Here is a 22,049-nt window from a genome sequence, read left to right as displayed (position 1 = left end):
TGGTTTTTTGCATGCGTTTTTTTTTTAATAATCTCATAATTTTGATATAATTTATCTTAAGCATGTCTATGGTTATAACAATGCTTAAAAATAATGACATAAGGTATAGAACAAAGTACCATACACTCTCTCCTTTATATCAGAATATCAAAATTCTCTTAATAGGTCTTAATTGTTCCGGACGATAGACCTATTGTTTTTAACCTGAAATTCCAACCTGGTCTTCTTATAACGCATATAAAAAAAAGAAGTGTGGTATTTGTACTAATTTTCGCGCATCCACAAAAAGTTATTTGACTTGCACTAATATATTTTGCTCACTTTAAATCCCCGTACAAAAACAAGGTAAAACAAAGAAGGGTTTTAAAAAAAGATTTTTTATTTCTGTAAGTTTCAAAGAGTTGCCGCTCGATGTGGAATCTTAGATAAATGAAACTTTTACTAAGGGGAACCATTTTCCCGGTCCCTTGGATTTGACTTATTAAACTCTTTTCATTTTATCGGATAAGTGGAACATTAGCTAAGTGAAACAAATTTTCTAGTACCTTAAGCCAAATTACACCCTCCAATCACTAACCATCTTCAAGGTCTTAAACTTTGTATCCAGTACTGAATCAACCTCGTCCCCAGGACTTGTTAGGCTTTTTATATTTGTGTTCAGGCCTTTCAAATTAAAATTATTACAAAATTAATATATATTGCACCAGTTTAAAAAGTAAAAATGCAAAGAAAAAATTCTCTGTGCAACTCCACGTTTTCCCTTACTACAAATGCCCACGCTCAAAGGTGGTCGGGTCAAAGTTTGTCCCTAAAGCCGCTTTGTTAGTGCCCAGACCTGCGCGGTGCAAAAACGGGACCTCTGCAGAGTAAAACCGATCCAAACGGATTTCGTGCATGCTTTGGCCTGGGAGTTACAACATGGCGTCGGAAGCTCCAGTTAAAAAAAAGCATAGGGGGATCCCAGAAGCCACATTCCTGGTAATGACTTAAACGGCTTTTAGTTTTGCTTGTCACAGTTACAACTATATTTTATAATTTTATTCGTTACTGAAAAATTTGCATATCTTTCTGCAATCTACAAAGAACGATAATTTTATTTAGTCTGTAAAGTGTTTCAAAAGTTTTTTTATCAACAAAAAAAATATAGCTTGCTAGCTAGCTAGCTATAGAACAACGATAGATAACTAGACGTGCATATTCTACATGGCTCTCCTCACAAATATTAAGGGATATACCCTGTCTATTATCTCCAGGAGAGGTCATGGCTTAGATGTGGAGTTCTTTATAAGGGGCCGTCAACAAACAGTTTTCGTCTCCGTTAACGCAAATTGGCCGTTAGGGGGGGAGTAATGCATCGTCCGTTAAAAATATAAAAATGGAGACGAATTTAACTTTCTCACCTTTTTTGTTTCTTTTAGGGGAAATGAAAAAAAATCAACAAGTCCAATCGTATAAGTCCACAAAGATTGTTCCGTAAAGTGCAGAGGGGGGCAAAATTCTATTTAACGGCAAATTTTCCGTTAACGGAGACGAAAACTAACGTAGGGGAAATGGGCTTGCCGTTAAGGGACTGGGGGAGGGGGTCTGAGTCTAGCGGCCAATTTGCCGTTAACGGAGACGAAAACTGTCTGTCGACGCCCCTTAATGATCATTTTGACCCCTTTTAGATCCTCGCTCTGCCAGACAACTCCCTGCAACATCAAACACCCCACACCATGTGCCATCTCCCCCATTCTCCCTCACACAGCTGAAAGTTTAAATCGAAAAACGGCGATAGAAATGTTTTTTTAGATCGCATTTTGAAAGTTTGAAAATTTAAAAATGGCGACAGAAATGTTTTTTTAGATCGCATTTTAAAAGTTTAAAAATCGAAAAACGGCGATAGAAATGTTTTTTTAAATCGCATTTTAAAAGTTTAAATCGAAACACCGCTATAGAAAAGCTTTTTTAGATTGCTTTTTAAAAGTTTTAAAACAAAAAACGGCGATAGAAATGTTTTTTTTAGATCGCATTTTTTTTAAAAAACCATACGCAGCATCTAATTATAAAAACTCAAACAAATTTTATTTTAAAACTCATATACGAATTTAATACAATGTCAAACAATTTTCTTTTTTTAAACCATACGCATCTAATTAAAATCTCATACGAATTTTTTGTTAAACTCATACGATTTTTATTTAAAACTCATACGAATTTAATTTAAAACTCATACAAATTTAATTTAAAAGTCATACGAATTTAATTAAAAACTCATACAAATTTTATACGATTTTAGAAAAATTTCATACGAATTTAATTACTGTATGGCAAAAGAAAATTCGTATAGCATATACGAATTTTTTTGATACGAATTGCTACGAATTTTGTAGATGACTTCTTAGCGAAAGGAGTGTTTATAAACAGCAAGGCATCTGGCCTTGTATCTTAAAAGTCCTAAGCGTAACATTGACAAAAAAAATAATGGCAGATATACTGTGATCTTATCGCAAACAAACTTTGTTGAGATAGTTTGTTGGCAAAGAGTTTTCAAAAAGGCTTAATTAATAAGGCTTGGTTAATAAAGTCAAACAATTCTGTAATACTTTGAAGGTTGCCTTTCGGGAATAATTTTATTAAAAAGTTCCTAGGGTAAGTAAAAAGGGTGGCATTGCTTAATATTTCAGAATAAATTATTGCTTATTACCCTCTTCAAGTAAGACAGATCATTTAATTTACCCTTAATTAATCAATCAAACATTATATTTAAAAGATCGACCAAGATATGAATACATGGATTGAAATAATGTTTTACATATTATATCAGGTTGACCTACTCTGCAGCCCACCACTAATAGAAAACAAGAAGGCGTGGCAGACCCAAAACAGAAATCGCTCTTTTTCCGTATTGTTTTCATTTGCAGCCAGTTTCTATAGACGGATTCGCGTGACGTCATTTGTTTATGTTTTTTGGCTACGCAATGCGCATGCGTAAATCACTGGAGTCAAAACAAAGTGGATAGCGGTCATTTTGGTTGCTGTTTTGGCTTGAAAACTGTGCTGGCTGGGCAAGAGAGAAAGAAAATATTTATATTTTTGGAGATTATATCGAAGATGCCTAGTACCTGTTGTGCTGTAGGATGTACGAATAGAAAAACTGAGGAAAGTAGCTTACATTTTTATCGAATTCCTCCACCTTCAAATCCTGAAAGAAGGCAGAAATGGATAGCAGCAGTTGGAAGAAAAGATTGGCACGAACTTCAAATCAACAATGCTAGGTTGTGTAGTGAACACTTTATTTCTGGCAAAAAATCTGAAAATAAACTTGATCCAGATTATATTCCAACACGATTCTTTCATTTGGAATCCAATGAAAGAACATTCCATCAGAAAAAAAAAAGATTTGAACATATCTCTAAACGTCGCGAAGTTAAAGAATCCACTTCTTCTACTAGCAGCACACTCCAGAATGAGAATGAATTTATTGATGCTGTTGAACCTGATTTTGTTGATTTTAAAAATTTATTTGAACTAGAAAAAAGCAAGACCAATGACTTAGCTGCTCAACTGGAAAAGGTACGCAAAGAAATGAAAACAGTTCAAGCAGACGTGGATTCAAAGAAGAAACTCATCATTCAATGCCACAATGACTCAATTAGATTGACCCAAAATAATCGAAATTTGAAAAAGAAACTCAAGAAATTAAAATCTGAATCGTTTGGTTATGAAAGTATAAAGTCCAATCCAAAAAAACACCTCTTTTATACTGGCATTATAAGAGACATATTTCAATTGCTTTTCAAGCATTCGAAGTTACCTATAATTTCAAAAAAGTTGCAATCTGAAGATCACCTCCTACTGGTTTTGATGAAGTTGAGACTTGGTATCAAAAATAAAGATTTGGCATACAGGTTCAAAGTTGCTGAATCTGTGGTATCTAAAATCCTTCGCACATTGTTGCCTGTTTTTTCAAAGTTTATGTTGAACAATTTTTCTTCATGGCCTGAAAAAGAAGCTCTTCGGAAGAATTTACCTGAATGCTTTCGCAAAAAGTATACCAGATGTGTGTGTATTATCGACTGCACTGAGATTTTTACAGAACGTCCTTTGGGATTAAATGCAAGAGCACAAACATGGTCTAACTATAAAAATCACAACACCATAAAATATCTTGTTGCTTGCTCACCAACTGGAGCTGTCACTTTTATGTCTGGAGGATGGGGTGGTCGAGTTTCAGACAAGGAGATAACCGTAAAATGTGGGTTTCTTGATTTGATTGAACATGGGGACCAGGTTTTGGCTGATAGAGGTTTTACTGTTATGGAGGAAGTAGCTACAATGGGTGGTATATTAGAGATTCCTTCATTTACCAAGGGGAAATCACAGTTGTCAGGTGGAGAGGTTGACCACAGTCGTCAAATCGCCAATGTGCGTATTCACATTGAAAGAGTTATAGGGAGAATGAGAAAATTTAATATCTTGAATACGCTCATACCGCTAACACAAGTTGATCTACTGGATGATATTATGGTTTGTGTAGCTGGATTGGTTAATGTGAGTCCAAAAATAGTGGCATAATAATTTTAGTATCTTTTTTTGTGAAAGTAGTCAAGATTTTCCATAAGCATTTCATTGGTATTTGTTTATTTGATAGTTTTTTTTTTTTAAGTTTCAATATTAAAGAATATTACATATTGATAATACGGCATGGATAATCACAAAAGTCTACTTTTATATTTAATAAAACGTATATACAGTAATTTAAATATGTAAACATGGTCAGAGCTTTTCCTAAGAATATCACCAAAATCTACTCTCCTTCATTTACTTTGTTTATTTTTGGTAATCTTTTTGCCTTTTGGTCCTACACAATCAGGACAAAACCATTGTTTATTTACTTGAGGTGTCCTGAGTACGTTGACACATGCATAGTGAAACCATGTAATTTTACATTCAGCATTATCACAAGCGATCATTGGCTTAAAACAGGGACGTTTGCAATAACAATACAACTTTTGAGACTCATCGTTTGCTTGGTCATTTTTACGTGATACTAGCTCTGGAAGTATAATTTTGAAAAACACGCTGTCAATTTTTGCTCTTAGTGATTCACAAAATAATTCATTTTTATCAACACATATTGATATAAAATTTTTTTTGGACCAAACAAAAAAGTAGCAATAATTCCTTTCTGTCACCAACATTTGGAGTTGCATTTGAAAGTAATATTCATGGGTTTCCTTCATTTTGTCATAATTTGTTATTGGACAGTTTTTATGGGTCTTATAGTTTTCTAAGCCATGCTGAAAATTGAAGGGACATTTGATTTCTAGTAGCCCTTTTCCATGGCATTTACAAAACGTGAGGCCATCAGGACTTGCTCCAATATGGTGATATTTTTCATTGATATGAAGACCAGTAATATCCACTGTAAAATTTTCATGCTTAGTTTTCATCATTTCATTAAAACTTTTGAAGGCTTTTGGCTCTGATTCTTTACCATATTTCATTGATGGAGTTGAAATATTTTCATTGTATTGCATGATAGATTTTATTGTTGAAATTGCTGGTTTTTGAATATTACATGTATATGCTTTCTTGCAGTTGGATGAAGTGATTCTTCCAGCACGATAAAGCATCCATTTATTTGATTGGCTTTGGTCTTTAGTTATTTTAGTTAAATTATCATATTGTTTTTGATCTGTTTGTCCTTTGTAATTTTTGTAAAGTTTATCACAAACTTGTGAAATCTTTTGTTCACTGTAGTTCACACTACATGGGTCAAAAAAGCTGGTTAACAGTTCAGGCACAGTATTTTCTTCAGTTTCATATGCAGTATCTGTATCTTCACCTGAACTAGGGTCATCACGAAGTTTGAGACTGATACATGTTAGAACTGCTGCATTAGGAGTTATTTGCTTTAGTTCTTTTAATATTGTAATTTGGGAGTCATGACAAAATTTAACAGGATCTGCACGACTAAATCCTTCAAGAGTTCCTTTGAATGGGCTGGCAATTTTAGGTAATTTCTCGTTCTTCTTGGGACGTTTAAAATTGATTTTATGTAAGGGTGCAGGATGGGCACGCTTTCTTGCCTTGTTCCATTCACACAGCTTACTAGTACAAGCATCCTCTTTGTTGAGCTCAAGCTGAGTGCATGCTTGCAATTTGAATAGTAATGCCCCAGTGTGACTGCAAGCTGAACCGAGCCTGAAAGTATAAAAATTTTTACTTCTTATTTGTTAGGATATATATGTATGATATAATACCTTACTCTGATTAATTAGTTTTAATTTTTATGTTTTTAAACATTCTATTTAATAGTGAAAGAAATGAGCAATATGAGCAATACAAATCATTTTTTATCTTATGTTTCTTACCCCGACATACAAGTACAATTGGCACTTAATATCCATCCACTTTTGTGTATGCAAACCCAAACTTCATAGAGAACTTCTTTCTGGCCTTGTCGTTGACTGGGTAAAACTTTAGTTTTGACAAAAGAAAAATTTTGGTGTTCAATCTTGTGAATATAAACTTGATGTACGTGTCCCGAAACAAAAAAGTTGTACGATTCAAGGGATTTGTAAGCTTTCATTTTGTCTTTTGTGAATTCACTTGGCGTTTCAATGAGATAGTTCCAAATATCAGGGTAACAAACATCAGGCAGCTGTTTAACATCAGTGGTCCAGTTACCCTCCTCTATGTTGAAAAGGTCTTCTAAAAGAACCTCATTTTCGAGTGTCAATTTTTTTTTATAATGCAAACGATCTTCTTCTAAGATTAGTGTTTTAAAATACGAGGATTCTTCTTTCCATATTTCAACCATCTTCAATCACACTCTAATCCAAAAGGCAGGAATTTTCTTCTTTTTTTTGCTTCTCGAAACATAGTTGTTTTTTTTTTGAAAAACGTGAGCATTTTTTAGACTCACGTGCACATTCAACTTTGAAGTGGAAAATGATTGGTTCCTAGAAAAAAAAAATCGCAATCATGTTTGACTCGATACCCCACACCTTTTCGTTGCAACCAATCAAAAGATACTATAAAGAGAAAATGATATTGTTATACGTAGCCATAATGATTGTTTTTATATTTTTCTGAAACCTTCGTCTTTACAATCCAGTTGAAAAAAAACAGAATCAAAACATTAGATTTATTATAGAAGATACAAGTCAGAGGGAAAACAAGCTTGTTATTTATTTCAGTATATCTGAGAACAAGGAAGAACCAATTATTTATGCATTTCACAGCAAATCGCGGTTTGTTTTGACTCCAGTCCGCGTTGAGGCCTGGTAATGACAACAATGTGACGTCACACAGAAATAGGTCTATCTCTTTATTTAAAAGTTACATCCTGTTTAATCCTAAAAATATCTAAATTCATGTTCCTGTCTATCAAAGACTTTTAAAAAAATCATTTTAAGTTGATAATTGTGAAAAGACTCGAAAAATTGACAACATTAGAAAATTCGAGAGACTTCTATGCATTAGAGATCTTGCTGAAAGTTCTAAAAATATGATGACCCCTCTGCCAACTACAATGAAAAAGATCCTTTGTTTAAATTTTGATTACGTCAGCAAGGACCCGCTTTTAACAAATATTTTTTGTTTAAAATTCTTTAACCTTTGTTTAAATTTTGATTACGTCAGCAAGGACCCGCTTTTAACAAATATTTTTTGTTTAAAATTCCTTAACCCGGTGTGCTATTGTATAGAGCTTGAAACACTCATTAAGAAAGTTTATAAGATCATGTGCTTTTGACTTACCCCAATCTGGTTCCAGGTTGTCCCTAGTTATCTGTGCAATGAAAAATAACTAACGTCACCACCTCATTTCCCAGTTATTTAGCCTTAAAGTTATAAATGAATTGCGATGACTTCATTAATTTTAAATAAAGGTATTGACGTTAAATTAATGTTATTCATGTTATGTCCCAATGTCAGAAAAGTTAACAAATAAGCAGGCCTTTTCAGGAGAGCCGGCAATAGCATGCGCACACCTCCACACACGCAAAATGGCTTAGACGTGCTATTGATAGCACCTGCAAACAAATTTTATAAGAAGTTAACCAGTGCAGCACACCCAAAAACACACCTAAAATACTTGAGGCGTGCTTTTTGGCACACACGTATTAAAATTTTCCTGAAAAGGCCTGAATAAGACATTTATTTTTGGCTTGATCAAAGGAAAAGAAACACATCCACTTTGCCTGTTACAGACATGAGCACACTTATTGTATTGATGTAAGAGATAGCAAATATGAAATTGAGAACTTGGAGCACAAATGAAAATGAAAAATATTACTGTTACAAGTAAATCCTAAAATTCATGAAATATTATACTCTTGGCTAATGAAAAAATCACACTATTTACACTATTTAGAGGTTAGGATTTTTTTGCTTGGATGATTAGCTGTAATATGATCACCATGTAAAGGTAGCAAACTGGATCCTGTAATAAATATTCTGACAAATGTATCCGAAAACCTTACTTCACAAAAGAATTTAGTTAAAAATTTGTAAGAGTAGAGTTCTCCAAGTATCTGTTCTTGAGAAAGCATGGTGTTGTTTAGATACTAATAAAAACATGCCATGATAAAAACTTGGCCCTGTTTCAATAAAGGGTTAAAAATATGTTAGACAATTTAGTAAGGTTTTTCCTATACAATTCAAAAATGTATGTGAAAATGTAATTAAAAGTGATGAAAAGATCCAATTTCTATTCTTGACACTTTGCATCCTGTCGAATTGATTTTTTTCAGCGTAGAAAGTTAGTAAAGTTACCTGAAGTGGACACAACTTTAGTTACATTTGTTAAAGTTACAATCTGTTATGTTCATATTTTAGGATAATGTTGATTCATACATGGGAAAAGAAACTTCATCAGAAGCAATGCTTCAGAAGCTAGATGAACAATATCAAAAGTATAAATTTATGGAGGCTAACCTTGTGCAAAAGAAATTAAGGTATTGATACATTCTTCAAAGTCCATTAATACATTTTGATTGAATGCTCGACAAAAATGCTTGACAAAACTGAAGTTGACTACCATTGTAGATAGATAGATAGATAGATGTGCATATTTTACATGGCTAGCCTCACTAATATCGAGGGATATACCCTGTCTATTATTTCCAGGAGGGGCCATGGCTTAGATGGAGAGTCCTAGAGTATTTAATGCTCATTTTGAGCTACCCAGGCCCAATTAGGGGCTGCGCTCTACTAGACAACTCCCGGCAACACCAACAGCCCACACATGGAGCCATCTTCCCAATTTACCTCACATGGCTTGGGTTAACCCGGGGCTATGGTAACATTCACTTGCAATGTTGAATCGCCATCAAGAGGAATCGAACCTCGGTCTCCCGCACAGAATACTAGTGAGAATATCGCGTGTTTGGCTCATCCGCATCGATTAGTAAAATTCATAGGAAGGCTAAGTAAAAAGTCATGTATATATATTGTAATTCAACTATAGTTTTACTAGTATAACAATTAATCAACTAGTCTCATAATCAACTACAGGTTTATTTGACAAATAATTAAAAACTTTAAGATAATTTTATTAGAATTAAGAGAACTTGGCTATTTTAATAATTTTTTCCAGAGTCAAAACACTTAAATTTTTAATGTTAAGCCATACATTTTAATATATTATTATTTTTCATTTCCAAATAATTATATATTTATTAATGTATAAATAATAGTGCAGAGTAATAAAATTCAAGTAAAAAAAAGTACTTTAATTGGAGAAATTCGCGAAATTTTCGTGAGATAAACTTTTTCAAACAAGGATTTTTTAGTTAGAAAAAACTTCAAAATTCTTACCATAATCGTCACTTTTTCTAGCCATAATATATACTTTCAAAAACTCTTATATTTTACAAAAATGTTTCGTCATCAAAGTCGTCAAGATCCCATGCATTGGTATGATGTTCTTCAGGCTCCCATAAATAGATATTAGTATTGAATACTGGATTCGATTAAAAATGTTATAAATTTTCTTTCTCGAAATAAGATTTCTAAGTATTTTGTGCGTTTGTGGTGAAAAATGATAAAATAGCGTACTGGATAAACTTTCGCAAATTAAGAAATTCAGAAACTTTCGCGAGATAAAGTTTCGCAAATAAAAAAACCCACAAATTCTTCCAGCACCAGAAATCAGCAACCAGGATGCTGCATTCGCTTGCATCAATACTTGTGTAGCCAGATTTGAACCACAGTATAAGATCATTTGTGACATGAGAAATTTTGACCTGTTGGCGTATGTTGCTGACACCGCAGCCATCTCTTTCAATGTCGTTTATGCAACTGATTGTACCGATGACAGCCTAAGAACATTCAACCATCTGCTCTTTGAATGCATCGAACATCACGCATCGTTGAAGAGAATCAAGGTCACCCGTCCTCCGGCACCCTGGATGAAAGACTTAAAAATCCCCAACCTACAACAAACTTGTCACAAAAAACGTACTTTAGCTCACCAGACTCAGTTGAATGCCAACTGGAATGAATTTCGAAATGCTCGAAACGCTCTAAAAAGACAGATAAAATACACCAAAAAGACTTTCTACCACAGACTTCTTTCATCGAAAAAGCCTAAAGAGGTTTGGAAACCAATCCACTGATTTCTACATCCAAATAAAAACGTTATAAACATCCAACCCTCCGAACTAAACGCACACTTACATATCTACGGCACCCAGAATCCTTGGATCGCAACCGACATCTAAAGAAGAAATTCAACTTCTTCTTCGATACCTCGTTACTGAAGCTGACCAAGAATTCCAATTTAGTCCTGTCACATACAATCAAGTGCTCAGAAAAATTAAAAAAAATTAGAAGCGGCTATTCCGCTAGCTACGACAACCTCCCTGTAGCACTCATCAAACCCATTGCTGACCACATTGCATCCCCACTTACTCACATCATCGACACAGGGATAGTTGAAAGCACCTTTCATCAGCTGTGGAAAATCAGCAAAGTAACACCAATTTCAAAAACAGAACAGCCCATTACTTCAGACCAATTCAGACCTGTCACTGTTTTACGGATCTTATCAAAGCTTTTCGAGTGTTTAATGGCAAGACAGATTGTTGATTAGATCGAACAGAAACATATATACCACCAAACGATTCTGGTTTCTGCAAGCGTCACTTAACTGAAGCACTCTTAATGAAGATTCGAAACAACATCATTGGCGCAATGAACAAAGGAGAGGTCACGCTAGCAGCATTTCTGGACTATTCAAAGAGCCTGTGACAGTTGATTACATACGCTTTTCCAACAATACTGCTATGCCAATGTTATCGTACCTCAGCGACCGCCGCCAATTCGTTTAGATAGACAACAAACAATCTGACTACGGAACAGTGTTATTTGGGGTACCTCAAGGTTCAATTTTATGGTCCAGTACTATTTAACCTTTTATATGGTCGACCTACAAGACAACGTTGAGGGTGGCACTACAAACAAATATGCAGACGATACAAGTATCTATGAACATTGTAAGACTATAAATATACAACCTACGAAAATCATGCTTTTGTCAACCCCGAGAATGGCAAAACTTCACGACCTTATGAACCCGAGCCATTCAACATTCCATGTCCACCACTTGGACCAACTGATCGAACGCGTTACTGTTTACAGAATTCTTGGCATCTAATTTGATCAAAATCTAACCTTGGAAACTCATATCAATAAACTCTCTCAATCAGTTTATGCAAAACTATATGTTCTTTGCTGTCTTCGTCGCACAGCAACATTTTGTTTGCGGAAGCAACTGGCAGAAGCCCTTCTAATTTCGAAAATTTACTATTGCTGTTCATTGTTTTGGAACCTGCCACTATTCCAGCTGAAAAAACTTGATAAACTATTATGCAGAATTGCGTTTTTCGTAACGCTGAGATATTCTGCGCTCGAGGATGTAATACAACTTGATTTGCTACCGATCCAGCAACAAATACACTTTGAAATTTTAAACTTGCTCACAAATTGATTCACCAGGATGAGTTTCCATCGTATTTGAGAGGTTTCAAGTTGAGAATTGCTGGACGTGGAACTCGTAATGTTGACAAAGTTATTTCTAAGTATGAAATCAATGTGTCGGAGAAATTGTTTCTTGGCAAGGCAAATCGCCTTCTAAATGATCTTCCCATAGCTATCAGAGAAGAAACTGATCACAAAAAATTTCGTATTGAAAAAATATTTATTAGACCATACTCTTGCGACTTTTATTATGCAGCATACCTAGTTTTTTTTATATCTTAACTTAACATCTACTGACCGATTGAGACTAACCCATGAGCAATACATTACCTTTTGATTGATTCCTTGTGCTCTACGTAGTCTCAATTTTTGTTCATTTGCTCGATTGTTTTTGTTTATTTCTTAAGCCCGTCGATTAATAAATATATTTAATGTATGTATATTTTTATATTGTATTATACATTTTGGTGTATGATTTTCATTTTCATTTGTTCTGGTCTTAATTCTCCGTCACAATCTAATATATCGATGTCTTTCAATCATTTACCACTTTGAACTCTGCTAACCTGTCTACAGTTTACAGTGTCTTTTTTTATAGAATAACTTATTAAGATTTTGGATGTATCAGAAATCTTAAATGAGCGGTCGTTTCCTTCTTCTTTTTCTCCTTCTCCTTCATTTTAACCGATTGCCATAACGTGACGACATTAAAGTCCAACCTGTGGCTGTGTGCGTATCTTGATATTCGTGAAATTGGCAAAAAGTAAAGACTGCGTTACGAATTTAATCACAAATATTGTTATAGACTGTTAGTTTAATATTATTTGATGAGCTATGCTAGATACTTCTTCAAATTTTCGGTTCCAGTTATGTTTTTAAGGAGCTCTAGGGGTTAAGGTACAAGTCGTTTCTTTCGAGGGACCGAGTTCAAGGACGCCATATTTTGTTATACTCGCCTTCTTCACCAAGCTGTGAAATAAAATTTTTTTGAAGGAAGAGGAATATTTGGTTCTGTCAGTATAATTATTTAACTGCCTAAATTTCAGTTCTATCAACGTTAAAGATAACCTCTTCATTGTGTCTATGTTTTCACATATTAAGATGAAAATATCATCACGTTTTCTAGCCATGTGTTAATCTGAAACAAAACAATTTCAAGATTTTAGCTAGCTAACGTAGATTTCAAGGCAGCATCCTGCCGAAGCCAGCTAGCTGTAGCTAGCCTTATTTATTCTTATTATTTTAAAGTTTGGTTTATTATTATTTATTTTTATGTTAGCTAGCTCTAGCTACTTCTGGCTGAAGAGTAAAAGTAGCCAAATGCAGTTTGGCTAGCTACAACAAAATTCTTACATAATCAATATTTCTTATGCTAAATGCAGTTTGTAGGTTGCGACACCTTTTATTACTGTCATGAAAACTTACTCCACAAAATAAAATTGCTGAGTGATTTTTTTAGCTAGACAGGGTAACAACAGGCTGTTTTTCCCTTGTTCTTATTTAAACTGAAGTTGCAATAAAAGTTTATTTGAAAAGGGTTACGCCTAAACGCATTGACGACATGGTTTACCTGTACTAACCGCTCAGTCAAATGTTAATGATGGCTGTTTCCTGAGTTTCTGTTTATCTGAAGTAACGATAAAGTTTTTTTTCAAAAAAAGTGTATTATACTTGCCTATGGATATGTCTCATTGTTTGCCTGTACTAATCCCTCAGCCCAGACTATGATTGAACACAGAGTATGCGGGAACGTTCTCTGAAAAATAAAAAAGGTTGACCAACTGTTTTTGCTATAACAGGGGAGCAATGAGTTGTAAACTGTGTTTTTATTTCAGCTAAAGTTGTAAAAAATTTTTTTTTTTAAATATATTACACTGGAAGGATCATAATGTTCTGCGCCTATTTTTTTCAAAATATATTCCACTAGAAACACCATAATGTTTTGCGCCTCACTCAATTTATGACATACTAAAGCGCTTCACCTAAATGTGTGGCACAGTTTACACTTCTTATTAATCGCTCTTTCAGGCGTTCAACGCCAGGTAACACAGTTAATTGTGGTGTTTCGACTCCGGGTTCCCTGGCTAGTCATCCTCATCATCATCATCATCATCATTCTCGGCTTAACGTCCGTTTTCGATGTTAGCATGGGTTGGACGGGGTATATTAATGACCCTCTTCCAATCTGATCTAGACTGTGTTAGATCTAAACTCAACTTCCTCTGTATCAAGACTGTCCTTATAACCTCCCGATAAGTTTTTCTCGGTCGGCCTCTGGGCTTTGCCCCAGGAACTATCAAGTCTCAAAACTTTCTTACCCAATTATCCTCCTCCATTCTTTTCAAGTGCCCCAGCCAATTCAATCTTCTTATCTGGATAACATCTTAAATTCTACGGATACTTAGCCTGCTTCTTAGGTCATCTGTACCCTTTTTGTCTCTCAGACTGGCGTTACGCATCCACCTAACCATTCTCATATCATTCCTTTCGAAACAGTCAAGATCTTCCTGCTTCACTGTCTATGTCTCACTACCATACAACATAACACTTCTTACACAGGCCTCATACAACCTACCTTTTAACTCAATTGACAAGACTCTGCTAGTCAACAAACGAAGTAACTCTCTGAACTTTTTCCAAGCAGAACCTATCCTGCAAGTAACACTTCTTCCAACACTCTAACGAGCAACTGTTGTACATCATTAAAGCTGGAAATACTTCATTCTCTATAATTTCTCCTTTGCAACGCTTGCATACAAACTGAATGTCAGCTCTTAACCTTCCACCAATACTACTGCACTTCTTATGTACCCAATTCTTACAAGTCTAACAAAAAATTGAGTTACTACCAACCCCTTTCCTGCAAACTCCACAAGGCCACTTTCCAACAACAAGGTCACACTTGGCTGCAATGCTACTAATCATGATTTTAGACTTTGCTGTGTTCACCCTAGTCTAAATATTAATACCACGGAATCGCCTTTTTGGATTTAGTCTCTATTGTTAATTCTAAACCGATGAACGTAGTCTCAACCTTTTTATTTCTTTCTCCTACTTCTATTTCTTTTTTTGTTTTTAAACTTGCAGGATCCAACTTTATGGTCAAATCTTAGATATCTTAAAAACTTGATAAAGATTTTAGTTATGTCGCAGGTATAATAAAACATTTCCAAAATATCGCTACACCACAAGCAATGATATTTAATAAATGGATATGCTAAAACGTCTTCGTTTCTTATGAATGTTAAGTGTAGTGCTGTATTGTTAAAGTATTAATTTTCACAAATCACGTTTTGGACATTTGTACTACATGAAACATTTTGCAAGTTCAAGATAATACCACGGAATAATACCTATTTATTTCAAATAACGAAACAACACTGTAGAAGTTCTGTACAAAACAGGCTACTGGCGACCTTAGGTATAGGGAAAAAATTACACAAGAACAAGAATCTGAAATCTTTTAGCCTGCAAGGGCTTTTCATTTCTTTATTTAAATATTATTATTATTTTAATAGGACGAATAGCCATTGTAAAATATGGAAGTGCCTGAAAGACAGTTAATGAAAAATAATAAATAATGCATACTTTGATGCATAATGCAACCTTGATTATATTGTTGTGATGTTTTTTCTTCGATTTTTGTGTGAAATGAAGACATTTTCTCTGATTTTGAAAGAAATTCTATTCGTAGTAATGGTTCATTATTTAGACTTTCAACACAGGTGCCTGATATTAAAGCTACGTTAGATTCCATCAAAAGTTTAAAGAAGAGGAAGGTAGTATTTCTTTTCTATGTTTACTGATGTTATTTTTGTGTTAATAAGAGGTCGTTTACACGAGGCTTAAAGTGACTCGAATCGTTTTGAGTAGACTAGTTGGGTAACTTCAGTGTATGGTGTGTATCACTCAAGATTGTGTACATGGGTTTTACCACTTTAGGCAAAGTGAAAGCATTAGCTAAGTTTTCTCTCCAAAGTATTTTCAGGTTTCTCAATTCTTTATAAGTTCATTCCTTTTTGAGACCCTTTTAGATAAAAAAAAAAACTAAATCAGGAGCAGAAAATAAAGAATCTTACATCAACTTTCCTACTTAATTCAGAGGGATAATAATTTTAAGGTTCCCCCCAACCATGTTTTTCCTTTCTCTTTAACAGGATGAAACGGAACCCTTAAGGACCCAATTCATGCTTTCTGATCAACTCTATATAAACGCGAAAATACCGGCTACCGATAAAGTTTGTTTGTGGCTTGGTGCGAATGTTATGTTGGAATATGAAATAGAGGAAGCTGAAGATTTACTATCAAAGAATCTCTCTACGGCGGAGAGCAATTTGGAAGAATTAGCGGATGATTTATGTTTTTTGCGTGATCAAGTCACAACGACTGAAGTCAGTATCCTTCTCATAAATGTTATTTGTTATCAATTTGTTTGTTACTCAATACCAGCCTCCTAAAAACCCCAATTCTCATAAATTGTTCTCCTAAAAGCAAAAAAACACATTTTTTAAAACAAATCCTTTAATAATAACTTGCGATCAATTTACTAGGTGAAAAGAGTTTTAAAATTCTAAATGTTCTTAATTTTTTCAGGGAAATATTTCAGTTTCCCCAAATTTCCCTAATTTTGAAATCCCAGGTTTAAAATCTTCATAGAAAATGCAACCCTAAAAAACGAGTTGTGACAGCCAGTAACAGTCGGTCAGTGATGTGTGATTTCAAAGGTCACGATTATTAGATTGTTTAGCTATGTCACGTGACGTCAACACAATCAGGATCTGGTCTTTTTTATTTTTTTATGCCAATTTCTCCTCAAAATATTGCTCAAGTAATCGTAAATTGATTTTTATGCTGATAAATAATGATGCCTATCATAGGCATCATTATTTATCGAACATCTCGATATAACTAACCAGAGTTTGTTCCACTTTTAGCCTTAAGAAACTCCTATAAACTATATAATTTTATATAAAGAACCACTGATATGGTAAACTCTGGATTTAACGAACCAAAATTTTCGTTTTCCAAACTCAAAAAACCTTGATATAACGAACTTAAGGCTTTAAATGTAACAGAAATTCGCCAATATTTTTAAAAGTTGTGTGCATCATCGGTTTCAATATGATGTTTTACAAACAAAACAGTGCAATGTCAGTTCGAATCATCAGTAAAACATACAGTAAAACAAAAACAAACCAAATTTTGAACTTTAAATATATCCTGTACATTTTCATCAGCCATATTTTCTTATAGGAATTTCTAGCACTAGTACTGAGAGATAATTTGCTGGATTTATGGAAACGTTGCATTTTGTAAGGGTTAAGAATGTGCAATTACAATTTTTTATTGCTCCGCATAACAACTCTCAAAAGAACAAACTTTTCTTCGTTTCTCTTCGCGGTTCGTTATACCGAGGGTCTACTGTATATTTTCTTCTCTCCAGACTCGTCATATTTTTTTTCCTACTCCAACTCTTGGACAATTAACACAATTATAATTTTCCACCCTGTTGGCGTCAGACGTATGATGCAAAAAAAAATAAAAAAAATAAAAATCACATCAAATACGAGTAGCAATTTAGGCGTTTGCGTTTTATGTGTTGTTAATTATCTTTAAGAGAAACTATTCCGATTAAACGTAACCAAGCCCTGTAATTATAAATTAATTCCACTACAATTTTTTTTGTACGGCACAGCTGTCTCGAATGACATTTTCAGTTCATTTTTGTAAATTTAAAGTCTGTTTAACCACGTGTCATGGCTACTGACATTTTACAAATTCTCTAAATTCGTTAGTCTGTTTATTTAAATACAATGTCAACGCCTAGTGTTATTCTCCTTAACGCATGTCTAGGTATGGCTAGGATATATAATTGGGATGTGAAAAGACGACAGAAGCAAAAAGAAGTACAAAAATCCTAATTATATTAGCTAGAGATATTTTTTTTTAATTTATAGTTTTTTTCGTATATATTTTTTTGTTTATTTTTAACTTCTTCATTTCTGAAAAAATAAATTTTAAACAATTTTTTTTTTTAATTTTAACAAGTGGCAATTAAAACGAAAGGGATTTAAGTGAACAGTCATTGTGTCGTAAGGCCATGGCGCTACTCGCATCCATTTTGGTCACAATCAGATAGATCGATGGGACTAGCAATAAGACGAATGGGGTAACCCGGAGTTTAGACCTTTAAGGTATGTTTCCATACGACTCCATTTTCCGCTCGAGCGGAGAAAACTCGAGAGCTTTCTCAGCGGAAATTACAGTTGTATAACCTACCTTTAGTACAGGTAGGCCGTATCACACATTCAAATGGAGCGCTGTAGTGCCCGTGTAAGGTTGGTCGCAAATCAAGCAGAGCGCGACACAATAATTTGAATGGAATGCATTTTTGCTGACTACAACCTGTTGTTAGCCCGTTATAGCAAAAACTGCAGAAAAATTCCTCGCGAAAGTTTAAAAATAAATTGTCAGTGTCACTAGAGTAAGGGCTTAATAAAGGCAAACCTAGTGATGAGAGTAAGATGTGACGTGTGTTTAGTGAATTTTTTTTTTTTGAAAAGGGACAATTGTGTCCAATATGGAGTTTAATCTGTATCTGTGTGTCCGCAAAAGCAGCATCCTGTTGCGGAAACACGACATGCGATTTATATAGGACAGGCGACCTCGTGAATTTTTCCACGGGTTAACGACTAGTCTCTTTAATAATAGTCGTCGTCTGTCTGTGTGTCCGCGAAAGCGGCGTCCCGTAACAGAAACATGAAATTTTTAAAATGCGCACGAATATCAAATGCGATATATTTTTATGCACTTTGTTGCGACAGGTAAATTTAAAGGACGAGCGAACGCGACGGGCACCCCGTGGATTTTTCCACGGGCTAACGACTAGTTTCTTTAATAATAGCCGTATTCCGTCTGTCTGTCTCTGCGCGGACCCCCCGCTGAGTTAGAAAATGATGTTACGGAAACACGAAGATCAAATGCGATATATTTTATCCACTTTGTTGCGACGGCTAAATATAACGGACGGGCGAACCCATGGATTCTTTCCACGGGCAATGACTAGTCTCTATTTTAATAGCAGTCGTCTGTGTGTCTATGTGCGGACCCCGCTGAGTTAGAAAATGATGACACGAATATCAAATGCCATATATTATACGCTTTGTTGTGACGGATAAATATAATGGACGGGCGAACCCGTGGATTTTTCCACGGGTTAACGACTAGTCTCTTTAATATTACCCGTATTCCGTCTGTACATCTGTCCGTCACGCAAGATGGTAGCTTATCTGCGCAAGTAGCGAGACGCACGCAATGCGATATAAAAAAGATGGGCGAACCCATGGATTTTTCTACGGGCCACTGACTAATAGGTAATATTACCGCATACAGGAAGACCTTATTGTGCAGTTTTTTCAACAAAACAAAAAAGTTTTGAAATCTGCGAAAGCAGATTTTTTTCTTTTAATGCAAAAACCTTATAATTTCTTTACAAGGCTCGTTACAAATAATGACCTTTACTACCAATAATAGTTTCCGCGCATTAGTAATAAATTGGCGAGTTTCGTAAATAAAAATTTTCGTGAAGTCAAGAGTACCATGGAGTTATTCGAAATTATTATGACTTAACGTAACGCACGCTAACTTAGTTCATTTTGTCTAAGCAAAATGTTTCTTTCTATCCTGTCTCACCTTTCTACTAACGTCTCACGTACATTGAAGGCCTAAACGCTTCGCGTTTTTTGACTAAACTATTTCCTTGGACAAGTTAAGTCTATATTAAACTTTATTTTAAGATTTTTTTTATCTTTTCTGCGGGTTCGATGTCAGTTTACGAATGAAATAGATTTTGATGTTAATAAAACACTTTCTATGCGCCGTGAAACCACTGTCATCTTTGTCTATTCCCTACAGATAGAACATTACTCGCCAGGCTTTTTTATAATAAATAAAACAAAAATACCTATTTTTATGTGTAAAAAGTTACAATCTGTGAACAAGAATTTCTATCGCGTGTACACAAAGGTTTTAATTTCGGTGTTTCAGGTAAACGTTTACACCCTCGTGTTCTGGGTTTTTGTCTTTTCGCATATCAAAAAGTAAAAAATCGCTGGAAACGAAGGTGCTTAGTTGATTTACGCTACTTGTTTTGTTGGGTATTGTTTAAATGCTCGGCAACCACGGATGTAATCGCAACTTTTATTGAATTCACAGAATTGATTGATTCTAACTCTGTTATCTCCGTATGCTCTCCGTGGTGGAGATTTTTTTGAGAATGTATTTTCCGCAATGGTACAGAGGAACTTTTTAAAGGTAGCCATGACAAAATTATTAATCGCTTGCCTTATATAAAGGAGATAAACACGCGTGGGTAGGGAACAAAAAATACGAATCACTTTCATGATGGTTTCCTCAACAACATATATCAAATTGAGTTGAGTATATTTTGTAGACTGCGTGTGACATTTGGAATTTTGATAAATGTACTTTTTAAATGGGACAATCGTCAAGCACACCAAGAAACCCACCCTCAAAAGAGAGGGAAATCGCCGAAAACTGTTATCAACCTCAACAACATATGATGCTAAATGATAGTCCGAATAATTTTCGAAGAAGAGTTGAGAATGGCCAACAAATGGAGTCGATATATCAACCATCATCCAGACCCGCAGATTCCAATACTAAACATCTTTCCAAAAGCGATGATTTATACACACCGATAAAAGGCAGACCAACCCGTTTAAATTCTACACCAGAAAAACGCTCGAAAAGTTTTTCAGCTGGTTCCCGGCAAAGAAGTATGTCAGATCGAGATATGGTTTCAAACAGGCCTGTTCGAATATCCATACCAGATGTAGGGAATATAGTGTTATCAAAAAGCGGGAAAGTAAGATCACTTAGAAGAACTTCTCCAAGCGTAAATGGAAAAACATTTCCTGCAATAGATACTATAGACTTTAATCAACCAACAAAGTAAATTACAAAGTAAAAGATACATATTAAATATACGTTTAATATTGACCCTGTGCGAATACTGACTTTATAGGCAAAGAATTGGACCTTGTCACTTTCCGTTAGGGTAGAAAGGAGCATAAATACTCTTTAAATCATGCTGGATAAGTTAAAGCTACGAAAAAAAGGTTTTAATAACGAGATTGTCAAGCATGTATCTTGTCGGAAAACCGGAACTGGTTGGGGAAACTTGTTTGACTTTATGGACATAAATTAGATCGAGATTAGATCGATGCTTGTTGATAGTGTATAAAAATATATAGTTCGATGTAGTATCCAATTAAATAACAAAATTAACGTACTTCAAAGCTTTGCAAAACTGTGCACGATGTACCTTCCTTCCACAGACCTTTTTTATGCGATTTACTTCCCTGTCCCCAAAGTTGAATTAATTTATATATGATGAAAAAAAAATTTAGAAAACACATCGTTAAGATGTTTTGTGACAGTTGAAAGTATAAATTTACCAGTGTATAATACTGAACCCGAATGTTGTGTAATTGGCGAAAAGGACTATTAGCTTTGTAAACCGAAAAAAGCTAGTTTATTTAAATTTCATTTTCCCTGACTAATAACTTAATCGAAAGTTTTATTCCATCGAGAGGGAGGGGGAGTTCTTTAGACATAGTACTTTGTTGTTTGTTATGTTTTTTTTTGGTATTTTTTTGTTTTTGCAAAATGTGTTTTGTTGTCCAGGGCAATTTAATTTTGTTGTATATATAGACGAAATTGAAGTTAACATGGTTACCCGTTAACAAAGGCTTTAAAATCCTTATGATGACAGCTAAGTTGAGATACGTGTAATCGCATTTATTTCTAATCAAAGATCGAAACAGGAATACTTTCAACAATTATATTTGCGTTTGTTTACGACAATGACCAAATACTCCTGCACATAATGTCGATCCCGGACTTCTTCCAGAGAGATGAAGTCTTGGGAACAAGATTACCCGCTTTATTATAACCAATCAATGTCGAAATTTAGCGTGACTTGCTAAATAAAGGGTATTTATTTCTAACCATTAAATTGTGGCATATATTTTTTCACCCCCCCCCCCCCCCTT

The 22,049-nt window shown here is 34.6% G+C and overlaps 1 protein-coding gene across 1 annotated transcript; it reads left to right on the top strand.

Annotated features, from left to right (window-relative positions):
- Positions 1-835: 835 nt before the first annotated feature.
- On the top strand, positions 836-17,998 carry LOC130645425 (prefoldin subunit 3-like). Its single transcript, XM_057451412.1, has 5 exons — positions 836-978; positions 8,830-8,948; positions 15,686-15,752; positions 16,131-16,368; positions 17,827-17,998. Exons 1-5 carry the CDS (start codon positions 895-897, stop codon positions 17,892-17,894), a joined length of 576 nt encoding a protein of 191 aa, XP_057307395.1. The 5' UTR covers positions 836-894; the 3' UTR covers positions 17,895-17,998.
- The last annotated feature ends 4,051 nt before the right edge of the window (positions 17,999-22,049 follow it).

The sequence above is a fragment of the Hydractinia symbiolongicarpus genome, chromosome 5 (assembly GCF_029227915.1).
Source record: "Hydractinia symbiolongicarpus strain clone_291-10 chromosome 5, HSymV2.1, whole genome shotgun sequence".
NCBI classification, from domain to species: Eukaryota; Metazoa; Cnidaria; class Hydrozoa; order Anthoathecata; family Hydractiniidae; genus Hydractinia; species Hydractinia symbiolongicarpus.
This window is presented reverse-complemented; position numbering and strand designations above follow the sequence as displayed.